Consider the following 22,384-nt stretch of genomic DNA (forward strand, 5'->3'; position numbering starts at 1 on the left):
AATATACTCGCCTATAGTTGGTAACTTCAGGCCGGTGTTTTCTTTAACCAGACTTACCCATATAAGTGTAGCTGGGTAATGTTCAATATCAGCACCACTGGCTAAAATTAAGCCTGGCCCTGGAATGCCTTCCAACCTCTCTATTGGTACCTAGCTAAATTTTACCGGGGTAAAAATTTACCCCGGTAAAATTTAGCCAGTGAGGAGGAGGAGGAGGGAAACATTCAATTACAGGTTTTTGTCCAGGTAACTGTTAAGTTACCTGAACAAACTCTCTGAATATGGACATCAGTAACATAATTCAAGAAAGTGTGGGATTAGCACAGAATATCCCTAATTGTAAAGACATGAAGGGAATGCCAGAGATAAGCTGGGATCCAAAATGCTGCAATTGGCTACAGACTAGGCATACTATAGATGGGCCTTACGATTCTTATCTGCCACCATATTATGTTTCTATATTAAATCCTATCCATCTGCACACTGTGTATACATTTTAAGACCTTTAGTAGTAGAACCTGCGCTTTGTCAACTGAAAAGTTAACTTTCAGGTCACTCTAACTGAAGTTTTTAGCAGTTTTCACTGCCTTGTTGTTCAGTTCCTTTCTTCGATTGTCTTCTCTTGACTTTACATCAATTTATTACACACGATCTTTAACAATTTATGCTTGGTTTACTAATAAATATTTAATCAGACAGTAGATAGAGCGAGTTATCATCTCAAATTCTTTCCAGAGGGACAATGTTTTTGTAACCACATGGATGTTATGCTTTGTATTTCGGGGTTTTTTTTTCGATGCTTGAAGAATAACATATCTACAAAATTTAATTACATGGAATTTTGTTTCTGGTGAGACTCCTTATAAATGTAAATTGGAACTGTCTGGTGTTTAATTTTTACTACTGCTCATATATTTACATATGTTGTCTAATTACTGACATATAAATAGAGGAATTGTGGCATAAATAACAAAAGCAAACTGCAAGTAACTGCAGGTAAGATGGTGTATTTCAGAATTCCCTGTACATACCAGGATCAGTCCAGACTGCTGGGTTATGCCTCCCATCCAGCAGATGGAGTCAGAGAGAAACTGAAAAGGCACCACTGATATACCCTGGTGCGCCCCCTGCGATCCTCCAGTATATCTCTGACTCCAGCAGATGAGAGAGCATAACCTTGCGGTCCTGATCTCCTGTAAATTGAATTGTGAAGGGATTTCCCTATCAGGTTTGACTTAATATAGAGGAGAAATCCTGTGACTAGATCAATTAGTGATTTGTACCTAATTTGGTAATAATAAGTGGAGCCATAGCAGGCCAGGCAGGGCACTGCCCTACAGCCTTTTCCCGGGGTTTTTTTCAGTCTTACCCAGTGAGAGGAGGGGAGGATTAATCGGTGGGCCGGTCACTCTCCCTATCCGCCTCCTGAGAAGTTTCATTCCTCGGAGAAGAAAGTTTAGTCGGGTGTGCTACACCCCCTGCAGGCTCCACCAGCCACTTGTCTGTGAGGTACTTTAGCTGCCGGTGGCAGCACTACTAAAAAAAAAAAAAAAAAAAAAATAAATTTTTAAAAACAAGGTAATTGTGTCCACTGCCTGCGTTCCTCACTGTGGTCTCCGGAAGGGGTGGCTTGTCACCCAGCCCTTACTGGATCCCTTGATTGCCCATGTTCTTCGGGAACTAAAGATTCCAGTACCCCAGGTTGACTCCAATTCCCAGCCAGGGGATTTTGAATTAGACGGGCTCCGCACGCCTGCGCATGCCTTTCCTTTTCATAATAAACTGTTTCAGCTTGTATCCCGGGAATGGGATAATCCGGAGGCAACTCTTAGGGTCAGCCGCGCTATGGATAAGCTTTACCCTCTCCCTGCGGATTCCTTGGAGCTCCTTAGGGTGCCAAGGGTGGATTCGGCGGTCTCTGCCATGGCTAAACATACCACCATTCCCGTAACAGGGGGTACGGCCCTTAAGGATCTTCAGGATCGGAAGCTGGAGACGTTGCTTAAGCGCATCTTTGAGGTTTCGGCTTTGGGAGTACGGGCGGCCGTTTGCAGCTGCATGGTACAAAGGGCTACCCTTCGTTGGGTACAACAGATGTTGACATCTCAAGATCTGCCTCCGGATGAAGCAGAGCAAGCAAACCGTATAGAATCCACGGTGGCTTACGCCGCGGATGCCTTTTATGACCTCCTCCGCACTTCGGCCCGGTCTATGTCTTCGGCTGTGTCGGCACGGAGGTTACTCTGGCTGCGTCATTGGGCGGCGGACTCTTCCCCCAAGGCCCAACTCGGTTCCTTTCCCTTTCGGGGCAAGTTGTTATTTGGCACTGAGTTAGAAGACCTTATCCGATCTTTGGGGGAGAATAAAGTGTTTAAGTTGCCAGAGGACAAGCCTAGATTTTTTCGCCCTTCGGGTACCTTCCGCGGACGGTTTCGCAGGCAACGCCGTTTTCGCTCGGGAAGGGGGTCCTCTTTTGCTACCCGACAGCCGTCTTCGCGTTCCCAGTCATGGACTCCTTCCTTTCGTGGTAGAAGGCTGGCACGCGCAGGGGCGTCTCATACCTTCGCCACCTCTAAGGCGGCTCAATGAAGGGACGCCGGTCCATTCCTCCGTCCCGGAGGTAGGAGGACGACGCTCTTACTTTCGGGAGGAATGGGCCACAATTACCTCAGACCAATGGGTCCTCGACATTATATCTCATGGCTACGCCCTAGATTTTGCAAGGCCCCTGCGCGATTTGTTCCTTATCTCTCCCAGCGGTTCTCAGGTAAAGCAACAGCGAATTGCTCAGACCCTGGAGCGATTGCAGGCGCTGGGTGCAATAGTGCCTGTGCCGCCCGCCGAGCAACGCACGGGCCGTTATTCCATCTATTTCATCGTTCCCAAGAAGGAGGGCACATTTCGGCCGATTCTGGATCTCAAGCGAGTCAACAGGGCGTTGCGCATACTTCGGTTTCGGATGGAGACCCTGCGCTCGGTCATAGCGGCGGTACACAAAGGCGAGTATTTGGCTTCCTTAGATCTCACGGAGGCTTACTTGCACATAGGGATACAAGAGTTCCATCAAAGATTTCTGCGCTTTATGGTCCTGGGATCTCACTTCCAGTTTTGTGCTCTTCCGTTCGGTCTGGCGACAGCTCCGAGGGTGTTCACCAAGGTAATGGTGGTGGTGGCGGCGAGTCTTCGGAGAGACGGAGTGTTGGTACACCCGTATTTGGACGATTGGCTCATCCGAGCAAAATCGCGACGTCTCTGCGAAGATGCGATTCAGGCAGTCCTTCACCGGCTCCACTCCTTGGGGTGGGTGGTCAATTACACCAAGAGCCATCTGATCCCCTCCCAGAATTTGGAATTTCTGGGCGCCTCGTTCAATACGAAAGTGGGAAAGGTTTCTCTCCCACAGGCAAGGATGGAGCGTCTGATGGCGCACGTTCACCGTCTCCTCGCCCTTCCCCTGCCTGTGGTATGGGATTACTTACAGGTTCTTGGATATATGGCATCCACACTGGATTTGGTTCCGTGGTCATTTGCGCATATGCGGCCGCTACAGAGGGCGCTTCTGTCTCGTTGGGACCCCAAATCGGAAGAGTTTCAGATACCTTTGCCACTCTTACCCCCAGCGAGGACCAGTCTACAATGGTGGTTGGATCCGGTCCACTTGCTCCAAAGCACCGATTTGGATCCGCCTCAATGGATCATTGTCACGACCGATGCCAGTCTGACGGGCTGGGGAGCAGTCTGTCAGTCTCAGTCCGCTCAGGGACGTTGGACGCCTCCTCAGACCAAGTGGTCGATCAATCATTTGGAAACAAGGGCGGTTCGCCTGGCATTACAGCACTTTCTGCCTTTGATTCGGGACAGAGCAGTTCGGGTTCTGTCCGACAACGCAACCACGGTAGCGTATATAAATCGGCAAGGCGGTACACGGAGTCTACCGGTAGCAACCGAAGCCAGCCAGTTGATGGTGTGGGCAGAGCAGCACCTGTCTCGGATTGCGGCGTCCCACATCGCAGGAGTCGACAACGTTCAAGCAGACTATCTCAGCCGGCAACGACTAGACCCGGGAGAGTGGGAACTATCTCCCGAGGCACTCAGACTCATCTGTCGCTGGTGGGGAACTCCCCGGTTGGACCTCATGTCAACTCGTTTGAATGCCAAGGCAGCTCGCTTCTTCAGTCGCAGAAGGGAACACGGGTCGGAGGGCGTAGACGCGCTAGCTCTTCCCTGGCCTGCGCACGTTCTTCTGTATGTGTTTCCACCGTGGCCGTTGGTGGGGAAAATATTGCGTCGCATAGAATCCCACACGGGACCCGTCATTCTCGTAGCTCCGGAGTGGCCGAGGAGGCCGTGGTTCGCCGACCTCATCAATCTAGCAGTGGACGGCCCCTTGCGGCTCGGTCATCTGCCTCGACTCCTTCGGCAGGGTCCAGTATTTTTCGACCAGGCCGATCGCTTTTGTCTAGCGGCTTGGCTTATGAGAGGCGGCAATTGAGAAGGAAAGGATATTCCGAGTCGGTCATTACTACTCTTCTGCAGGCTCGTAAGCCCTCTACCTCGGTTGCTTATGTCAGGGTATGGAAGGTTTTTGACTCCTGGTGTCAGGGTCTGGAAGTGCCGTCGCGGAAGGCTACGGTGTCTCATATTCTGACTTTTTTGCAAGAGGGTCTAAAGAAGGGTTTATCCTATAATTCTCTGCGTGTGCAGGTAGCAGCCTTAGGCTGTTACCGCGGTAAACTTGACGGAGTTTCCATTGCCATGCATCCGGACGTTGCACGATTTTTAAAGGGAGTTAAACATTTGCGACCCCCGGTGCGACCTATCTGTCCTTCTTGGAGTTTAAATTTGGTTCTCCGGGGTCTTTGTACTTCTCCGTTTGAGCCTCTACGAAGGGCTACTCTCAAGGATCTCACTCTCAAAACTGTTTTTCTCGTCGCTATTTGTTCAGCTCGCCGAATCTCGGAACTTCAGGCGTTGTCTTGTAGGGAACCTTTTCTCCGTATTTCTAATTCGGGGGTTTCTCTACGTACCGTTCCTTCGTTTTTGCCTAAGATAGTTTCCGCCTTTCACGTCAACCAGACGGTGGACCTACCGGCATTTGCGGTGGACGGGGCTGAGGCGTCGCGGCAACCGGAACTTCGCAAGTTGGATGTTCGAAGGACGCTCTTGCGGTACCTGGACGTTACCAACCCCTTTCGGTTGTCTGATCATCTGTTTGTCTTGTGGGGTGGTCCAAAGAAGGGAAATAAAGCTTCAAAAACTACGATCGCACGCTGGTTGAAAGAGGCGATTGTGTCTACTTACATTTCCCAAGGTCGCGCCGTTCCGGAGGGTCTTAAGGCTCATTCTCTGCGCTCCCAGGCGGCGTCGTGGGCAGAGAGTGGGTTTATTTCCTCGCAGGAAATTTGCCGAGCGGCTACTTGGAAGACATTGCACACCTTTGCGAGACATTACCGTTTGGACGTGCGCGCTCCGACGGTGGACTCATTCGGCAGTGGTGTGCTTCGTGCGGGACTGTCAGGGTCCCACCCCGTTTAGGGCAGCTTGGGTACTTCCCAGCAGTCTGGACTGATCCTGGTACGTACAGGGAAAGGAAAATTAGGACTTACCTGATAATTTTCATTCCTGTAGTACCAAGGATCAGTCCAGACGCCCACCCATTTCAGTGAAGAGTGTAGAGTCCCGCAACTGTTGTTTTTTTCGTGTTTTTCGGGTTCCGTTTTTTACGGGCACTTGCTTGTTTTCATGGTTTCCTCGTTTTTTCCATATGTTCATATACGTTTCATCTTTATATTGAGCTAGTCACAGAATTTGCCATTGTTTTCTAATTTCATACTGCTTTGTTATGGATTATACTGGAGGATCGCAGGGGGCGCACCAGGGTATATCAGTGGTGCCTTTTCAGTTTCTCTCTGACTCCATCTGCTGGACGGGAGGCATAACCCAGCAGTCTGGACTGATCCTTGGTACTACAGGAATGAAAATTATCAGGTAAGTCCTAATTTTCCTTTATTTATCAAATAGCCTAGTATTTCCTGTTTCAGCTACCCTTGCAACTGCAGCAGGGTTGGTGGAGATTGAGGGGAAGAGAAAATTTGAACATATCACTCCATTCCCTCTTTTCCCTCATAATAAAAAATGCCCAACAGGGCCATATGGGCACTTTCTAAGTAACATTTACATTAGGACTACATTGAAAATGTCCTTATGACTTTTTTTGGTTTGGTTTTTCCAGGTATAAAATATTCCCCCCAAATTGATGATAATGAAAATACAGAAGAAAGAAAAGCAGGTTTGTGAGCGTATATTTTTTAAAATATATCCTTCTGCAATATATCTTAATGTTAGGATACTTATGATGACGTGTTTAGGGATGGTCATCCATTTATAACTTCAGGGTCGGATTTAGTAGGGCTTTTTACCTATTCTGAATCTATGTGAAAAAACGTAGTAAATCAGGCCTTTAGTATGTTAACCAAACACAATAGTACTGCCCTGTTATGATTCCCTGTTATGCAGTCATGGCCACTTCAGGAGCTAGTTTACCGTGATGTTAATTGAGTTTCTTGAAGTTAATAGGGATGTGTATTTGTTAAAAACAAAAACAAAAAAAAACAATGAATGAGGCCATTTTTAGTATGTTCCAAATAGAATGAACCGAAAATGGCCTTTTGTGAAAATACCTGAACATGTTCAAATTTTATATATATATTTTTTAAAATTGGCCTCCCTGAGGCCTTCTGGCACCATTCCACCCCCCAAAAAAGCCAACCAAGGTTTCCACAGCTCTCTCTTGACTAGCTCCCACCCTGCCATACAGAAGAAGACACAGGCCCGGATGGGCTTAGCTGAGCCCAGATGGGAATGCCTTGCCCTTCTGTCCCTCTTCCCCATTTATTACCTAGAAATATTGCTGGGGCCAGTAACTCTTTTGTGAGGGCTCCCTGAGGTCCAAAGGGCAGGAACAGTGTCCTACTCACTTCTGCCCTGCTTGGTGATAGATTTAAAAATGGCACTGGCTGCACTGAGATACATACAAACGTATAGCCGTACAACATAATGGTGTCAGCCACACGTGAAGCAGGTGCCGAAGTGATGACTACTCAGTGTTCCCTCTTATTGCTTACAAAGTTTGTCCATGCCAGGTGTATGCAACTCTGGTCCTCAGGTGCTGCAAACAGGTCTGGTTTTCAGGATATTCACAATAAATATGCATGAGATACATTTGCATTAATTGCTTCCCTTGCATGCAAATATGCATATTCATTGTGGATACCCTGAAAACTAGGGTGTACATATATAGTAGGACTTTTAGTAGACAAGTTATCCAGCTAAAGTTAGCCAGATAACTTTTCCTGGTTATTCAGTGGGATAAAGGTCTCACTGAATATCCCCAATTAAAGTTATTCGACTAACCATAGCTGAATAACTTTAAACATAAACTAACCATAGCTGGGTATTCTTTTTGAATATTGCCGGTTATGTATAAAGTTATTCGGCTATGGTTAGCCATATAACTTTAGTCTTAACCGGATATATCCTTTTTTGAATATATCCGGTTAAGTAAGGTTCCATTTAAAAAAAACAAAACAAAAAACCCAAACCTCACATCATGGCCTGTCCTTCACCTCCGTCCCACTCAAGTTGCAAAGGCCCTATGGGGCTGAACTTGCCATACCCCCAAAAGGGCCTGTTTAATGTTAACAAAAAATTATTGGGGCCGGGAGTCTCCCTACTCCTACTTCTCCATATACTTAAAAAATTAAATCCTGCGTGCGCCTCCATCGTAGTTGCCTAGCAGAGGCAGAAGGCTACCGCGCTCCTGGAGACAAGCTTCAAGTAAAGGTTTCAGGGCAAGGGGAGGAGGGTTAGAAGGGAAAGGGTTGGGGTGGGTGCTAGGGGTGCAGGGAGATCTGGAGCCCGTGGGATTTAATTTTTTTTTTTTAAGTATAAGGGGAAGTAGGAGCAAGGGATAGGGGAGGGGGGACTTCCAGCCCCAATAATTTTCTGTTAACATTAAATGGGCTGTTTTGGTGGAGTGGCAAGTTCGGCTCCGTAGGGCATTTGCAACTCGGGTGGGAGGGAGGCAGGGGACAGGCTACAATGTGAGGTTTTATTATTTTTTTTAAATGGAACTTTACTTTAACTAGATATATTCTTTTTTTTTTTTTTTAATATATCCGGTTAAGTCTAAAGTTATACAGCCATACGAGGCCAGATAACGTTAGACCTGCTACCCGATATTCGGCTAAGTTAGCCAGATAACGGGACCCCTTCCAGGAATGCCCACAAAGTGTTCCTTTCATATCCAGCTAAATTATAGCCGGCTAGCAACATATCTGGCTATAATTTAGCCAGATAAGAGGCTCAATATGCCGTATAATGCATTTAGATGGATAACTTAGTTTTTAAATATGGACCTCTAGATCTGTTTGTGGCACTGGAGACTCAGAGTTGCATATTCCGGTTTCATTCCTTCAACTCCTAGATTCCCAGTAGGTTCTCCATAACATTCATTTATCTTGAAATCTGTATTTCTGAAGTCCAGGACCCTAATGGTTCAGTTCAGGTTTGACTTCAATATTGAACCACTCACTGCTATAATCATTAGATTCTAAATTTTCCCTTACCATTAAGTTAGTGACACATTTTTCATTTTTTTTAAAATTTAATCTTTATTATAATTTTCAAATTTTTAAAGTAAGACAAAACTTACAACAGAAAAAAGGATACAGCCTTATTAATAATTACACTAATTATATATACATCCAGGATCAATAATCAATATAATTGGCCAAAATCCTTTACAAAGAAATCTGAGGAGACTAATTTTTAGGAGCATTACTCAGATATTTCTACATTTTCATATTATATTGGAACAGCTGACTTTACTTGGTGATTGAAATTATCTAGATCCCTCTTAGTGCTCGCTAGGAGATATTACCGAAATCACCTTAGCATTTACAAATGACTTGAGTTGCTCTGGATAATAAAACACAAAACATTCTTCTTTTCGTTTTATAATGCACCTGCTAGGATATCTCAAGACATAAGAATAACCCAAATTTTTAACCTGTGTTCTAAGCATCAAAAATTCCCTTCTCCTTTGCTGTGTAACACGAGCAAGGTCCGGGAAGATCCTCACCCCAGCTCCATAAAATGGAGTTGAGATGTTTTTAAAGAAATTTTTCATCACAATTCCCATATCTTGCACAGTAGCAAAGGTAACTAGAAGAGTTGCTCTATCACATAATTCTATTGAGGAATTTTCCAGATATCCAGTCAAATTTTCCATAATCTCAACCTGATTTTCAACACGCGATCTAGACACCTGTGGGGACTTTAAAAAAATTTGCTTGATGATGCAAGGTAAACCTTGTTCATCAAGTTTTAAATTTTCAAGAAAATATTTCTTGAGAGTTACTTCCATCATTTGCCCCACAATCCTTGGAAAATTTGTAAATCTAAGGTTGAGATGTTTGGAGTAATTTTCAAGATACTCAATTCTACGTGAAGCTAAAGTAACATCTTTAATTAGCTTAGTTTGAACATTAACATTTTTTTCTATTACAGCTTCCATCTTATTTATTCTAGATTCACTTTTTTCTAATTTATCTTCCATTTTTTCCATCTTAGTATTGAGAATTCCAACATTTGCATTCGTCTCAAATAGAGCTTTACTCAAACCAGCCACTAAGTCCCATAATGAGTCAAGTGTCACAATTGCTGGCTTTGCTGGTATCAAGAAATGGGCTGACTCGCCCACCCTGTCAGCCATGCTTCCCTCCACCATCATCGGCTTTCCCGTTCTTTCTCCCACTCCCTGCTCTGGGGGTCGATGTTGATGCTACCGCCTCTGATCCTTCAACTACACCTACCGCGGCGCCTTCAGGAGATTCTGGAAAGCTGAGACGCTCTCGCCCGGGTTCTACTCCTGCCAAGACTGCCGCAACCCCTTCGGTTGACTGCTCGCCGGCAAACACGGGTGAGCCGGTGGGTGACATCATTATTAGGCGACGAGGATCAGGAGGAGACAGAGTCACTTCCCCTGACGGCGAGGGGACTCCTACCCCCAACGCCGAAGCGGGTACATTCTCCTCTGAAGCAGTCACCAATGCAGGAGTATATGAAGTTATTAAACGCTGACTTGTATTCGGGGGAAGTTCGGAGGGGTAGACCCGAACTCTCCCCTTCCTTTTTGGAGGCATATTTCAAGGAAATTTCAAATAAGGTTCAGGCAGCTACTCACTACGTTAATATGCAGCCTTCTGTCTCCTCTTGGCGAACTGTGTTGATTCGCGGTTCCTCTCCACTCCACTCCTCCGTCCTGCTCCGGACTAAGCCGGACCAAGCCGGCGCGCCCGCGTTGGCGGGGCGCCGCACAGGTGCCGATTTTATGGGCGTCTCGTCCCCTTCCAATGACGTCAGGGGCTTCAGAGGTGGAGCTCCGATGTTCTCCCCGGAACTGCAGGCAACTCTCAGCGTACAGGGCTAGCACGACGCCAAAAGCCAGATGGTCTCACCGCTCCCGGGTAGGTCCCTCTGCCACAGCACAGCCGCACCACCATCCACACAGGCGCCGATTTTATGGGCGTCTCGTCCCCTTCCAATGACGTCAGGGGCTTCAGGGGTGGAGCTCCGATGTTCTCCCCGGAACTGCAGGCAACTCTCAGCGTACAGGGCTAGCATGACGCCAAAAGCCAGATGGTCTCACCGCTCCCGGGTAGGTCCCTCTGCCACAGCACAGCCGCCACATTTTTCATTTAAGAACATAAGAAATTGCCATGCTGGGTCAGACCAAGGGTCCATCAAGCCCAGCATCCTGTTTCTAACAGTTGCCAGTCCAGGCCATAAGAACCTGGCAATTACCTAAACACTAAAAAGATCCTATGCTACTGATGCAATTAATAGTAGTAGGTATTCCCTAAGTAAACGTGATTAATAGCCGTTAATGGACGTCTCCTCCAAGAACTTATCCAAACCTTTTTTGAACCCAGCTACACTAACTGCACTCTGGCAACAAATTCCAGAGCTTTATTGTGCATTGAGTGAAAAAGAATTTTCTCCGATTAGTCTTAAATGTGCTACTTACTAACTTCATGGAATGCCCCCTAGTCCTTCTATTATCTGAAAGTGTAAATAACCGATTCACATCTACTCAGTCAAGAACTCTCATGATCTTAAAGTCCTCTATCATATCCCCCTCAGCCGTCTCTTCTCCAAGCTGAACAGCCCTAACCTCTTCAGCCTTTCCTCATAGGGGAGCTGTTCCATCCCCTTTATCATCCTGGTTGCCCTTCTTTGTACCTTCTGCATCGCAACTATATCTTTCTTGAGATGCGGCGACCAGAACTGCACACAGTATTCAAGATGTAGTCTCACCATGGAGCGATACAGAGGCATTATGACATTTTCCGTTTTATTAACCATTCCCTTCCTAATAATTCTGCTTGCTTTTTTGACAGCAGCACACTGAGCCGACAGTTTTAAAGTAGTATTATTATTATTTTTTTATATACTGACATTCGATCTCAATCGAGATATCAAACTGGTTTATAGGTATTTCTCTATCCCAGAGGGATAGAGAAATACCTACAGGAGCGACAGTAGGACTCAAACCCTGGTTTCCTGGTTCATAGGAGACTGCTCTAACCACTAGGCTATTCCTCCTCCCCATCCACTGTGATGCCTAGATCTTTTTCCTGGGTGGTAGCTCCTAATATGGAACCTAACATCATGTAACTACAGTAAGGGTTATTTTTTCCCTATATGCAGCACCTTGTACTTGTCCACATTAAATTTCATCTGCCATTTGGATGCCCAATCTTCCAGTCTTGCAAGGTCCTCCTGTAATGTATCACAATCCGCTTGTGATTTAACTACTCTGAATAATTTTGTGTCATCCGCAGATTTGATAACCTCACTCATCGTATTCCTTTCCAGATCATTTATCAGTGCCAGATCCAATGTAACCTCCCTCAGGTGGAATTTTACACTAGTTGCCTGAAAAATGTTAATTTTAGAGCATCTAGAACTTTTAGGGCATCTAGAACTTGTCCACTCCTAGCTGATTTTATAGCAGGTAGCTACAGCTCATATCGGGTAAAGTCCACACTGTGTAGATTGAAGTCGCCTATAAGCAGGCCATCCCCTTTGCATGCCAGTGTGTAGTTTAGATTTTTATATTTAATTACTCTCCTTTCCAAATCTGAGCTCAAGGCACGTAACAAATTACATACAAAAGGTAATTCTGGGTCCCTTTGCACCTGAGTAAATGGATGGTAAAGTGACTTGCCCAAGATCACAAGGCATGTTGATTCTGAAGAGATTTTAGCTCGGGATGGTCAAATCCCTATCTTGGTTTCTGTCATACCAAATCTTAATGATTGCAGCTTTATCCATGATTTTAACAAGATTTTGAAAATTTGCACACATGATTTTCCATGATGATGTTGCTCCTTTCTCTCTTCTTTTCTTCTCTCATTTTTTAATTTACAGCATTATCAGTTTTTTTTCCTATACCTTTTTAAAAAATGTTTTTATTTGCCCAATTTATTTTGGACTTTTATCCTTTCAGAATATACCTGTTTACTTCAGCTGTTTTTATTTGTAGGAAATTGTGGTTTGTGTTGTTATCCTTGATCAGTTTAAAATGCTTTTCTGAGTAGGACTTAAAATTATGGTTAAGGATAGCTACATCAGTCTTTTGGATGAATGTACACATCTCATTTGTTAAGATCTTTATCATCCCAGGTATATGCCCAGCCACCATTGTATCCCAAATTCTCCAAGGACAAGCAGGATGGTAGTCCTCACACATGGGTGACATCATCAGATGGAGCCTGATGCAGAAAACTTGTCAAAGTTTCTAGAAATTTTGTCTAGGTACACTGAGCATGCCCAGCATGCCCTATACCATGCATCCATGCGGGGTCCCTCTTCAGGTTCTTTTTTTCTCTGTGGAGCTGTCAGCATCGCGGTTGGATTGAGCTCTAAAACTCTGATTTTTTGTCTCATGGAAAACTTCTTTTTTGAGGTTTTTCGCTGTCTTTCTCTTCAAAGGTCCATCACCAGGTCCCTCTTGGTATCTTCCTGTAGTGTCCGCAGTCAGGGTTTTCGGCGTTTGGGTAAGTTTCCTTTCGCGGTCATTCCCCCTGTGGTGGCAGTGCCATGGTGCCCATTCTTCATCAACAACTGCTACCATAGTTCCAAACTTGTTTCTGTTTGTTTCACCCCGTCATGGCCACATCTGGCTTCAACTGATGCACCCAGTGCCCGAGGAACATGTCTATCACCGATCCTATTGAGGTTTGTATCCTCTGCCTGGGTGTATTGCATGACGTCTAGGATTGCTGCTTTTGTGCCCAGGTAACCCTGAAGGGATGTCAACTTTGATTTCTCAGGACTGACAACTTCTTTGGATCGAATAAGTCTGAGCCATCGCCTTCGGCATTGGAGGATTTTGGCGCCATACTGATGGGCAACATGCCATCGACATCGGCGGGACTGCCGGTTCCGTCGAGGCTGCTGGTGGATAGGGGTGCTGGAAACCAACTGTTTTCGATCTTCTCCGGACCGAAGACGTCAGGTTATCGTCCTTGACCTTGGCACCAGGGAAAGACTGGGTCGAGTATTGTGAGAAGACCAAGAAACATTGGCACCGATCATTGCTGCTCGGTGCTGGGCATGGGGACACACTGGCTTTTGCTGTGATGCCCCCGAAGTGACCCTGTGGTGAGGCATGCCTGACCTCCATCGATGCCAGGGGTCTGCAACGGTCTCCACTGGTTCTGGTGCCAGCCATCAATCACCCTCATGGGTCCGAGGAAGATCTGGCCACCCCTCCTTCCTCCCAGTCTGTGTTGGCATCGGCAGCGTTTGAGGAGGAGCTGGAGCATCGAGTCCAGATAGCAGTGGAGCAGGCACTGCAGGGCTTCTGTTCCGCAGCACCGACTGCACCAGAGCTGATGCCGCCTGTGCTCGTACTGCTTCTGGAGAAGCTGTGTGCTCATTGGTGCCTTTCCAAATCAGCTGGCATCAATTCCCGTGATGGCACAGAGGCCACCACCTACCGTTATGGTGGTTGTCGCTGGTTCCGAGGAGGAGGAAGCTCCACAGAGGCTGATGGAGACACCGAGGCTGGTAGTCCCACATTCACTTCCATGGATGCCTGCATCTCTGGACATCGGCCGAGCATCTAGGGCCCCATCTCTTGTGGTATACAGTGAGGATGAGGGTCCCTATGACCTCTGGGGAGATGATCAAATGGAATCCTCCTCTGAGGATTCAGATGGTCTCCCGTCAGACCCTTCTTCTCCAGAGGAGCAAAGGTGGTCCCCACCTGAGGACTTGACCTTCGCAGGGTTCGTCAGGTTGATGGCGGAGGTCATCCCATTCCAGCTTTTAACTGAAGAAGATGCCAGTCTCAAAACAGTTAAGGTTCTTCACTTTGTGGAGCCTCCTAAGGAGATTGTGGTGGTCCCGGTACACGAAATCCTTACGGAGCAGTTGCTGAGAATGTAGGAACACCTCCTCGCATTGCCTCCCATGAATAGGAAGGTGGACAGGGTTTATCTTGTCCAGAAGGCTGCCGAATTCGATAAGCGTCAGCTGCCCCACCAATCGATGGTGGTCAAATCCACCCTTAAGAATGCCAAGTGCTCTTGAATCCATTCCTCTGCTCCCCCAGTGTAGGACCATAGAGCGTTGGATGCTGTGGGGAGGAAGGTGTTCCAAAGCGCTATGCTTATTGCCCGCATCGCTGCCTACCAGCTCTACATGGATCAGAACTCACGGGATATCTGGAAGCAGGTGCAAGAGGTGGCCTAGCAGCTGCCTCAGCAGCAGCAGAACACTCTCATATCACTGGTGCACAAAAGTTTGGAATATGGAAAACACAAGGTTCGTGCAACCTACGATGATTTTGAAACAGCATTGAAAGTCTCCACAGTGGTAATCGGCGCCTGCAGGCTGGCATGGATGCGGGCCTTGGCTTAAAGGCCAGAAGTGAGGAATGACTCGCGGACGTGCCATGCACTGGAGAGAGTCTGTTCAGAGATAAAGTGAAGGATGCTGTGGCCCAACTCCGGGACCATCATGAAACTCTTCAACAGCTTTCCACCAGCACTCTGGACCCATCCTCCCTCTCCAAGAGGCTGTCGAGGCAGGGGCCCAGGAAGGCTTTCTTTCACCAGAGGAAGTTCTATCCTCGACCTCGATCCCATTCATACCATCAGAGCTCTCGTGGCTGTTCCAGGCAGCAGAGAGCTCCCAACCCCAGCCGGCTCCTCAGTCAACTCAGGGGATGGGGTTTTGACTGGGCCGTTGGGAGAATAAGCCAGTTGTCTGTACCCGGGATAATGAACCCTCCGATCAGAGGCAGGCTGCAGTACTTTGTCAACTGGTGGCCCAGTGTAACATCAGACCAGTGAGTTTTATCCATTGTTTGCCAGGGGTACCAATTAAACTTATTGAGAGTCCCACCAAATTGCTCTCCATGCCCATCTTGGGGGCTGCTGGTGCATCAGGAGGTGCTACAAACGGAGTTCTCTCTCTTAATGGGCAGGGTGGTTGAGCCCATTCCACCAGGGCAAAGAGGGTGGGGGTTCTACTCCAGGCACTTCCTGATTCCAAAGAGAACAGGAGGACTCTGTCCCATCCTAGACCTGATGGCCTTGAGCAAGTTTCTAAGAAAAAAAAAAGTTCAAGATGGTTTCCCTGGGCACCTTGATCCCCCTCTTGCAAATAGGGGACTGGCTATGCTCCCTCGACCTGAAGGACGCATACACCCATATTGATATCTTCCCTGGTCACAGCACTTTCCAGTACCAGGTGTTGCGGTTTGGGCTCACGTCCACCCTACGAGTCTTTACAAAATGCCTGGCCGTAGTGGTGGTACACCTCTGCAGACTGGGAGTGCATGTTTTCCCATATCTGGATGATTGGCTGGTCAAGAGCACGTCTCAGGCAGGTGCTAACCGATCCATACATAGAAACATAGAAATGACGGCAGAAAAAGACCAATCGGCCCATCTAGTCTGCCCAGCAAGCTTCCACACTTATTTTCCCATACTTATCTGTTTCACCAGCCACCAACTTCATGGCTCTTGTTGGTAACTGTTTGATTCAAATTTCCTGCCATCCCCTGTCATTGATGCAGAGAGTAATGTTGGAGTTGCATCAAAGGTGAGCATAAGGCTTATGGTTAAGGGTTGTAACCACCGCATCAAGCAAGTTACCCCGATGCTTGCTTACCCAGATTGCACAGATCGATGCCTTGTTGGATGATGTCTGAATGTAAATCCTGTTTTCCTCACTTCCCCCTACCATTGAAGCAGATAGCAACGCTGTATATGCTTTCAGAGTGATGTATCAGGCTTAATTGGTTTAGGGTAGTAACCGCCGTAATAAGCAAGCTACCCCCACGCTTATTTGTTTACCCAGATTATGAAGTTCAGTCCTTGTTAGTTGTTGTCTGAATGCTAATCCTCTTTTCCACATTACCCCTGCTAGATACGGCTCAAGCCAAGGCCTTTCTGCCATGCCAAAGGGCTGTCGCTCTGGCGACTGTTGCGACTCAAGTGCAACAGAGCCAGCAGCTGTCGGCCTGGCACATGTTGAGGATGTTGGGTCACATGGCCGCGACAGTCCATATCACTCCCTTGGCACGTTTATACATTCGCAGAGCCCAATGGACACTGAGGTTGCAGAGGTGCCAGGCCACTCAGCCACCAGGAATGCATCCATGTCACCCCATCTCTCCAGGACTCTTTGTCCTGGTGGCGGGTAATCTCCAATCTGAAACGTGGATTTCCTTTCAGAGTCTCCCTACTCAAATTGTGCTAACCACAGATGCATCCACCCTGTAGATGGGCTCGGTTCCTAGGGGCTGTGGTCTGCTCAGGAACGATCTTGTCAAATCAACTTCCTGGAACTTTGGGCAATCAGGTACGCGCTATGGGTTTTCAGAGATCGGCTGTCCAAGAAAATTGTCCTGATCCAGACGAAAACCAAGTTGCCATGTGGTATGTAGTCAAGCAGGGAGGCACAGGATCATACCTCCTGTGTCAGAAAGCAGTCCAGATCTGATCCTGGGCATTGGCCCATGGGATGGTATTCAGGGCCATGTACCTGGCAGAAATGGAGAATATGATGGCGGACTGGCTGAGCCAAGCCTTCAGACCCCATGAGTGGTCCCTGGACCAGGGGTAGCCGATCGGATTTTCCACCTCTGGGGAAGCCTAGATGTAGATCTGTTCGTGTCCTCCTGCAACTGGAAAGTGCCTCGACTCTGCTCCCTGCCCAGGTCAGATGGAAAACCAGCTTCAGATGCCCTTGCCCATCATTGGGACAAGGGTCTTCTGTACGCATATCTTCCAATTCCTTTGCTTGTAAAGATTCTCTTGAAGCTTCGCAAGGACAGGGTAACTATGATCCTCATAATTCCTCATTGGCCAGGACAGGTCTGATTTCGACTCCCAAGGCAGTTATCCATCCAGAATCCGTTCAGTCTGGGGACTTCCCCAGATCTCATCATGCAGGATCAGGGGAGGTTGGGGCATTTCATCCTCCAGGCCGTGTTGCTCACAGCCTGGATGTTGAGAGGTTAATCCTGCAACCACTCAATCTCTGAGGATGTGTCTCAGGTCCTAGTGGCTTCTATAAAGCCTTCCACTAGGTCTTACATACTGAAATGGAGGAGGTTTTCAATGTGGTGTGAGCAGAAGGCCCTAAATTTGTTCTCCTGCCCCCCCACAAAAGCTGCTTGATTATCTTCTACAACTATCGGAGACTGGCTTGAAAACCAACTCTATTGGGGTCCATTTGAGTGCAGTTGGCACATACCACCATGGTATAGATGGTATGCACATTTTTGTACAGCCTGTAGTTGTACATTTTATGTGAGACCTGCTTCAGTTGAAGCCTCCTCTAAGGCCTCCTGCTGTATCTTGGGACCTCAACGTGGTACTAGGTAAGCTGATAAAAGCTCCTTTTGAACTGCTGAGCACCTGTGACCTGAAGTACCTGACCTGGAAGGTCATATTTTTGGTGGTGGTCACTTCAGCGCGCAGGGTCAGCAAGCTCCAGGCCTTATTGACTTATCCACCTTATACTAAGTTCTTTCATGAAAGGGTAGTCTTGCATACGCACCCTAAGTTCCTGCTTGAGGTGATGACGAATTTTTATCTTAACCATTCAGTCGCCCTGCCAATTTCCTTTTCCAGGTCCCATTTGAACCAAGGTGAACGAGCACTGCGCTATTTGGACTGCAAGCGAGTCTTAGCCTTCTATCTGGAGCAGACAGAAGCCCATAGACTGTCCACCCGACATTTTATTTCTTTAGATAGGAATATGTTGGGCGTTGCTATTGCCAAATAGACACTGTCCAGTTGGCTAGCAGATTGCATCTCCTTCTGTTTTGCCTAGAAGGGACTACATCTTGGGGGTCCTGTCAAGGCTCATTCTGTCATAGCCATGGCAGCATCAGTAGCCTCTTGGGAGCAGTTCTCATGGAGGAGATCTGCAAGGCTGCAACATGAAGTTCTCTTCACACATTCACATCCCATTACTGTCTGGATAGGGATGGCGTATGCGAAGTAGGTTCGGCCAGTCTGTCCTCAGAAAACTGTTTGAGGCATAGAACCCAACTCTCCCAACCTAGGGCCTTTTGTTCGGGTTCAGGCTGTCTCCCCCTCTGTTAGCAACAGCATCGGTGCACATTGGCACCTGTTTAGGTGTCTTTTGGTCCCCTTTTGTGTTGGGGAGCAGCCTGTAGCTAGGGATTCAGCCATGTGTGAGGATTACCATCCTGCTTGCCTTGGAGATAGCAGAGTTGCTTACCTATAACAGGTGTTCTCCAAGGACAACAAGATGTTAGTACTCATGAAACCCGCCTGCCACACTGCAGAGTTGGGTTTCTCCTATTTTTTATTGGGGTTTTTTTTTCCCGTAATTCTATGTTACGAGGCTGAAGAGGGACCCCAAGTGGACGCATAGTACAGGTCATGCTGGGCATGCTCATTGTGCCTAGTCAAAGTTTCTAGAAACTCTGACATAAGTTTTCTGCATTGGGTTCCATCTGATGATGTCATCCATGTGCGAAGACTAACATCCTGCTATCCCCTTGGAGAACACCTGTTATAGGTAAGCAACTCTACTCTACCTTATGTGCACCAATCTTTCAACCATGAACTAAAATTCTTTGTGAGGACAGTTCTTTTTGTATCGGGCAGGTAATACTTCTAAAAAGGTCACCAATTTGGCTATCTGTCCAACACCCCACCACAACACTGGAATTACATTGTAAGCAGAATATAGACATAGTGAACCAAAAGATTGTTGAAATTTTCAGACATGAGTGCATAATACTTTCAAATGGTGCTATAGTACTGTGTATCCTTTGGATAACAATTTCTTTTGAAAAGTTATTTTTATAGCTATATTTATTGAATATATACTTTTCCACAGTAAAATGGTTGTCATTAACTTGTATCTTACTGTGCTTGAATTTAATTGATAAGGAAGACAGGATCTCATGATGATACTTTTTCCTGCTATTCAAGTCAATTGTGCTATATTATTGTGTAGAACTGTAATTTCGTACTTATCCTCGGCTCAAGATTCACTAGTTTTCCAGAACTAGACACTCTCCATCTTGCTCACCCCCTGTCTCTTACCTCAGCAACTGATACTATAAGAAACATATTAACAATTATCAGTAAAATGCTTTTTGAACTTTTATATTTCATTGTAGTTTCAATTTCCTGTTCTTTAGTGCCATCTTCATATTTCCTTTCTTTCTTGTTCCTGTCTTCAGGTCTCTACTTCCAAGTACTTTCCTTCAGTTTTCTGTCATTTTATTTGCATTTTTATTTTATATTACTTTTTTCTTTGTATCTCTTTCTGTCTTTAGCTTCTTTCTTTATTTTTCACTCTCCTTTGGTATTTTACTTTTTTCTTTTTACCTCTTAATGCATATTTTGCCACCTCTCTTGTTCCTGCACCCTTTTTTGATCATATTTTCTTTTTTGTATTTGTTATTCTCCTATTTATCTTTTTCCTGCTTTATTGGGTTTTTGAATCTTTTTCTTCTCCTGCCATTTCTCCTCCTTTCCTTTTCTTTTCTTACTTTTCCTTCTGCCCTTCTCTCTCTCCCACTTCTTTTTCTTTCCACAGCTGCTTTGCAACAACTAGGACCAATACTTTTCCTCTGTTTTCAGACCAGGGGTTCATAACTCATTTTATTTATTTATTTATTTATTTGTTTGTTTGTTTGTTTGGACTCTTTTATATACCGAAGTATAGCAAGTTGCCTTCACTCCGGTTTACAGTTTTAACAACTTGTTACAGGTAATGCATAATAATTTTGGCCTAGTATGGGGAGGATGTCCTCCTAATGAGATTCTTTTGCTCCTCCCCACCTCTAACACACCTGGAAAATCGCTCAGAACTAGAATCTTAGCACCATGATAATCGTCAACAGTTGCGGGCTACCTGTAGTAATCTTGCAAATTTTGAAAATGATCATTGTGCTATAGTGTAGATTGGAGTGGTGTGCTGGAGGGCAATATTCTGCCACATGCACCGGTGGTTGCTGTCCCTATTTTAAATCCTTGCTGAAGCTCATTCTATTTTCTGTGCTACCCTCTACACCACTCCTCCTTTGTTGAAAACTTATTGAAAAACTTGAATATATGTTTGCTATTGAATTTATTTCATGGTACCTCTGATCTTTGGTGGTCACATTGCCACCACTGATGAAAACTGGTGACTCAGTCACTTTTTTATTGGTGGCTTTGGTCACCTGGCTGCTTGATTTCTGCTATACTGTATGGGACATGTATTCATCTGAGATTTCGTTTTAGTATGCTAGCGAACAATTCTTCATTATTCCATCAATCAAAACAGCAAAACTCACACAAGTAAGAGAAAGAGCTCTATCCTTGGCAGGACCCATACTTTGGAACACCATGCCCACGGAGTTGAGATGCCAAAGCAACAACAAAACCTTTAGAAAAAATCTAAAAACCTGGCTTTTTAAACTAGCTTATCAAAAAGAGAAACGAGAATAGTACTCAAGGGAAAGCAGGCACAACAAACACATAACCAAAATCAATATGTGTGTAATTTTAATCAGATTAAGTTTCATTTTTTTAAAGCTCAGCAAAAAAGGGTAAAAGTACAATGATAAAGGTAATCTAGTAACCTAAACTGTTACAATGAGAATTGGACATGACGCATTACACTTACCAATTAATATTATTTACAAACTATGTTACTGATCCTTAAATGGCACCTATGTAACTTAATATACGTTAGCTTCATTTTTATGTGCCTTAATGTAAACCGTTGTGACGGTTCCCACCAAACGACGGTATAGAAAAATGTTAAATAAAATAAATAAATAAATCAACTAGTATTATTTAATGAACCACAACATTAACTTGCTCTGTTCTACAGGGCTTTTGTTTTTCTAAACTTTGTATTGCTTGGTTTTATTTTCTTTCTTTAAAATAGTGTGGTTGCTGTGTTAGTCCTCTTGGATATGTAGAAACAAGGGTCAACAAGCAATATTGGAGGCCCGAGGTGGCCAACTCTGGTCCTCAAGAACCACAGACAGGTCTGGTTTTCAGAATAAATATGCATGAGATAGATCTGCATGCACTGCATCCATTGTATGCAAATCTATCTCATACATATTCATTGTGGATATCCTAAAAACCAGACCTGTTTGTAGCTTTTGAGGACAAAGTTGGCCACTTTTGCTGAAGGTGATACCTTTTTATTAGATTATGTAACAGAGTGATTCCAATCTCCCTCTGTAACTGGTGCAGGACCAGGCATTTAGCCTGGTCTACTTTAATTCCCCTTGAGAGAGCGAGCTCTGTGGGCAGGGCCTAGCAAGAGAGAAATAAGAACTGGGATTCAGGTAGAGATAGTGAGACTAGGCCTGGGTCTCCAGGAGGAAGGCAGCTCCTGCAGAATAATGCTGTCTAAACATTGAGCTGTAACAAAACTGTGAGTACTGAGGGAAGCAGGACTAAACTGTGAGTAATGAGAGAGCACTGTTCTGAAGATAATATAGTCTACTAATCTTTGCTGAAATTACCCAAATAAAGATAGAAGTGCTTTAAAAGGTTGGAGTCAGACTAAGGCCTGAGGGATCACTGCTCAGGTCCCACAGACTTACTTAATACATCTTTGACTAACTTTTCAGACTTAGGTTTCCTATTCATATTCAAAGCAAAAAGAGCTAAGCATCAACCATTGTAAGGCAACCTGTAATTTGCTTGCATATTTGGACACCATAATGCTTAATTCATTCTACTTCATTCTTATGAAGGAGATTTAGCTCTTAAAAACTAGATTATAAATGTATTTAGATCGG

General features: G+C 45.5%; 1 protein-coding gene across 4 annotated transcripts in view; it reads left to right on the top strand.

Annotated features, from left to right (window-relative positions):
- The window catches only part of CHD6 (chromodomain helicase DNA binding protein 6), a 586,770-nt gene that overhangs the window by 113,490 nt on the left and 450,896 nt on the right, over window positions 1-22,384 (top strand). For all 4 annotated transcript variants that reach the window (XM_029614845.1, XM_029614844.1, XM_029614846.1 and 1 more), the window contains one exon: window positions 6,233-6,289. In XM_029614845.1, coding sequence (XP_029470705.1) covers window positions 6,257-6,289 — 33 coding nt within the window. In that variant the 5' untranslated portion in view covers window positions 6,233-6,256. The remainder of the gene's footprint in view (window positions 1-6,232; window positions 6,290-22,384) is intronic.

Source organism: Rhinatrema bivittatum, chromosome 8 (assembly GCF_901001135.1).
Source record: "Rhinatrema bivittatum chromosome 8, aRhiBiv1.1, whole genome shotgun sequence".
In the NCBI taxonomy this organism is placed as follows: domain Eukaryota; kingdom Metazoa; phylum Chordata; class Amphibia; order Gymnophiona; family Rhinatrematidae; genus Rhinatrema; species Rhinatrema bivittatum.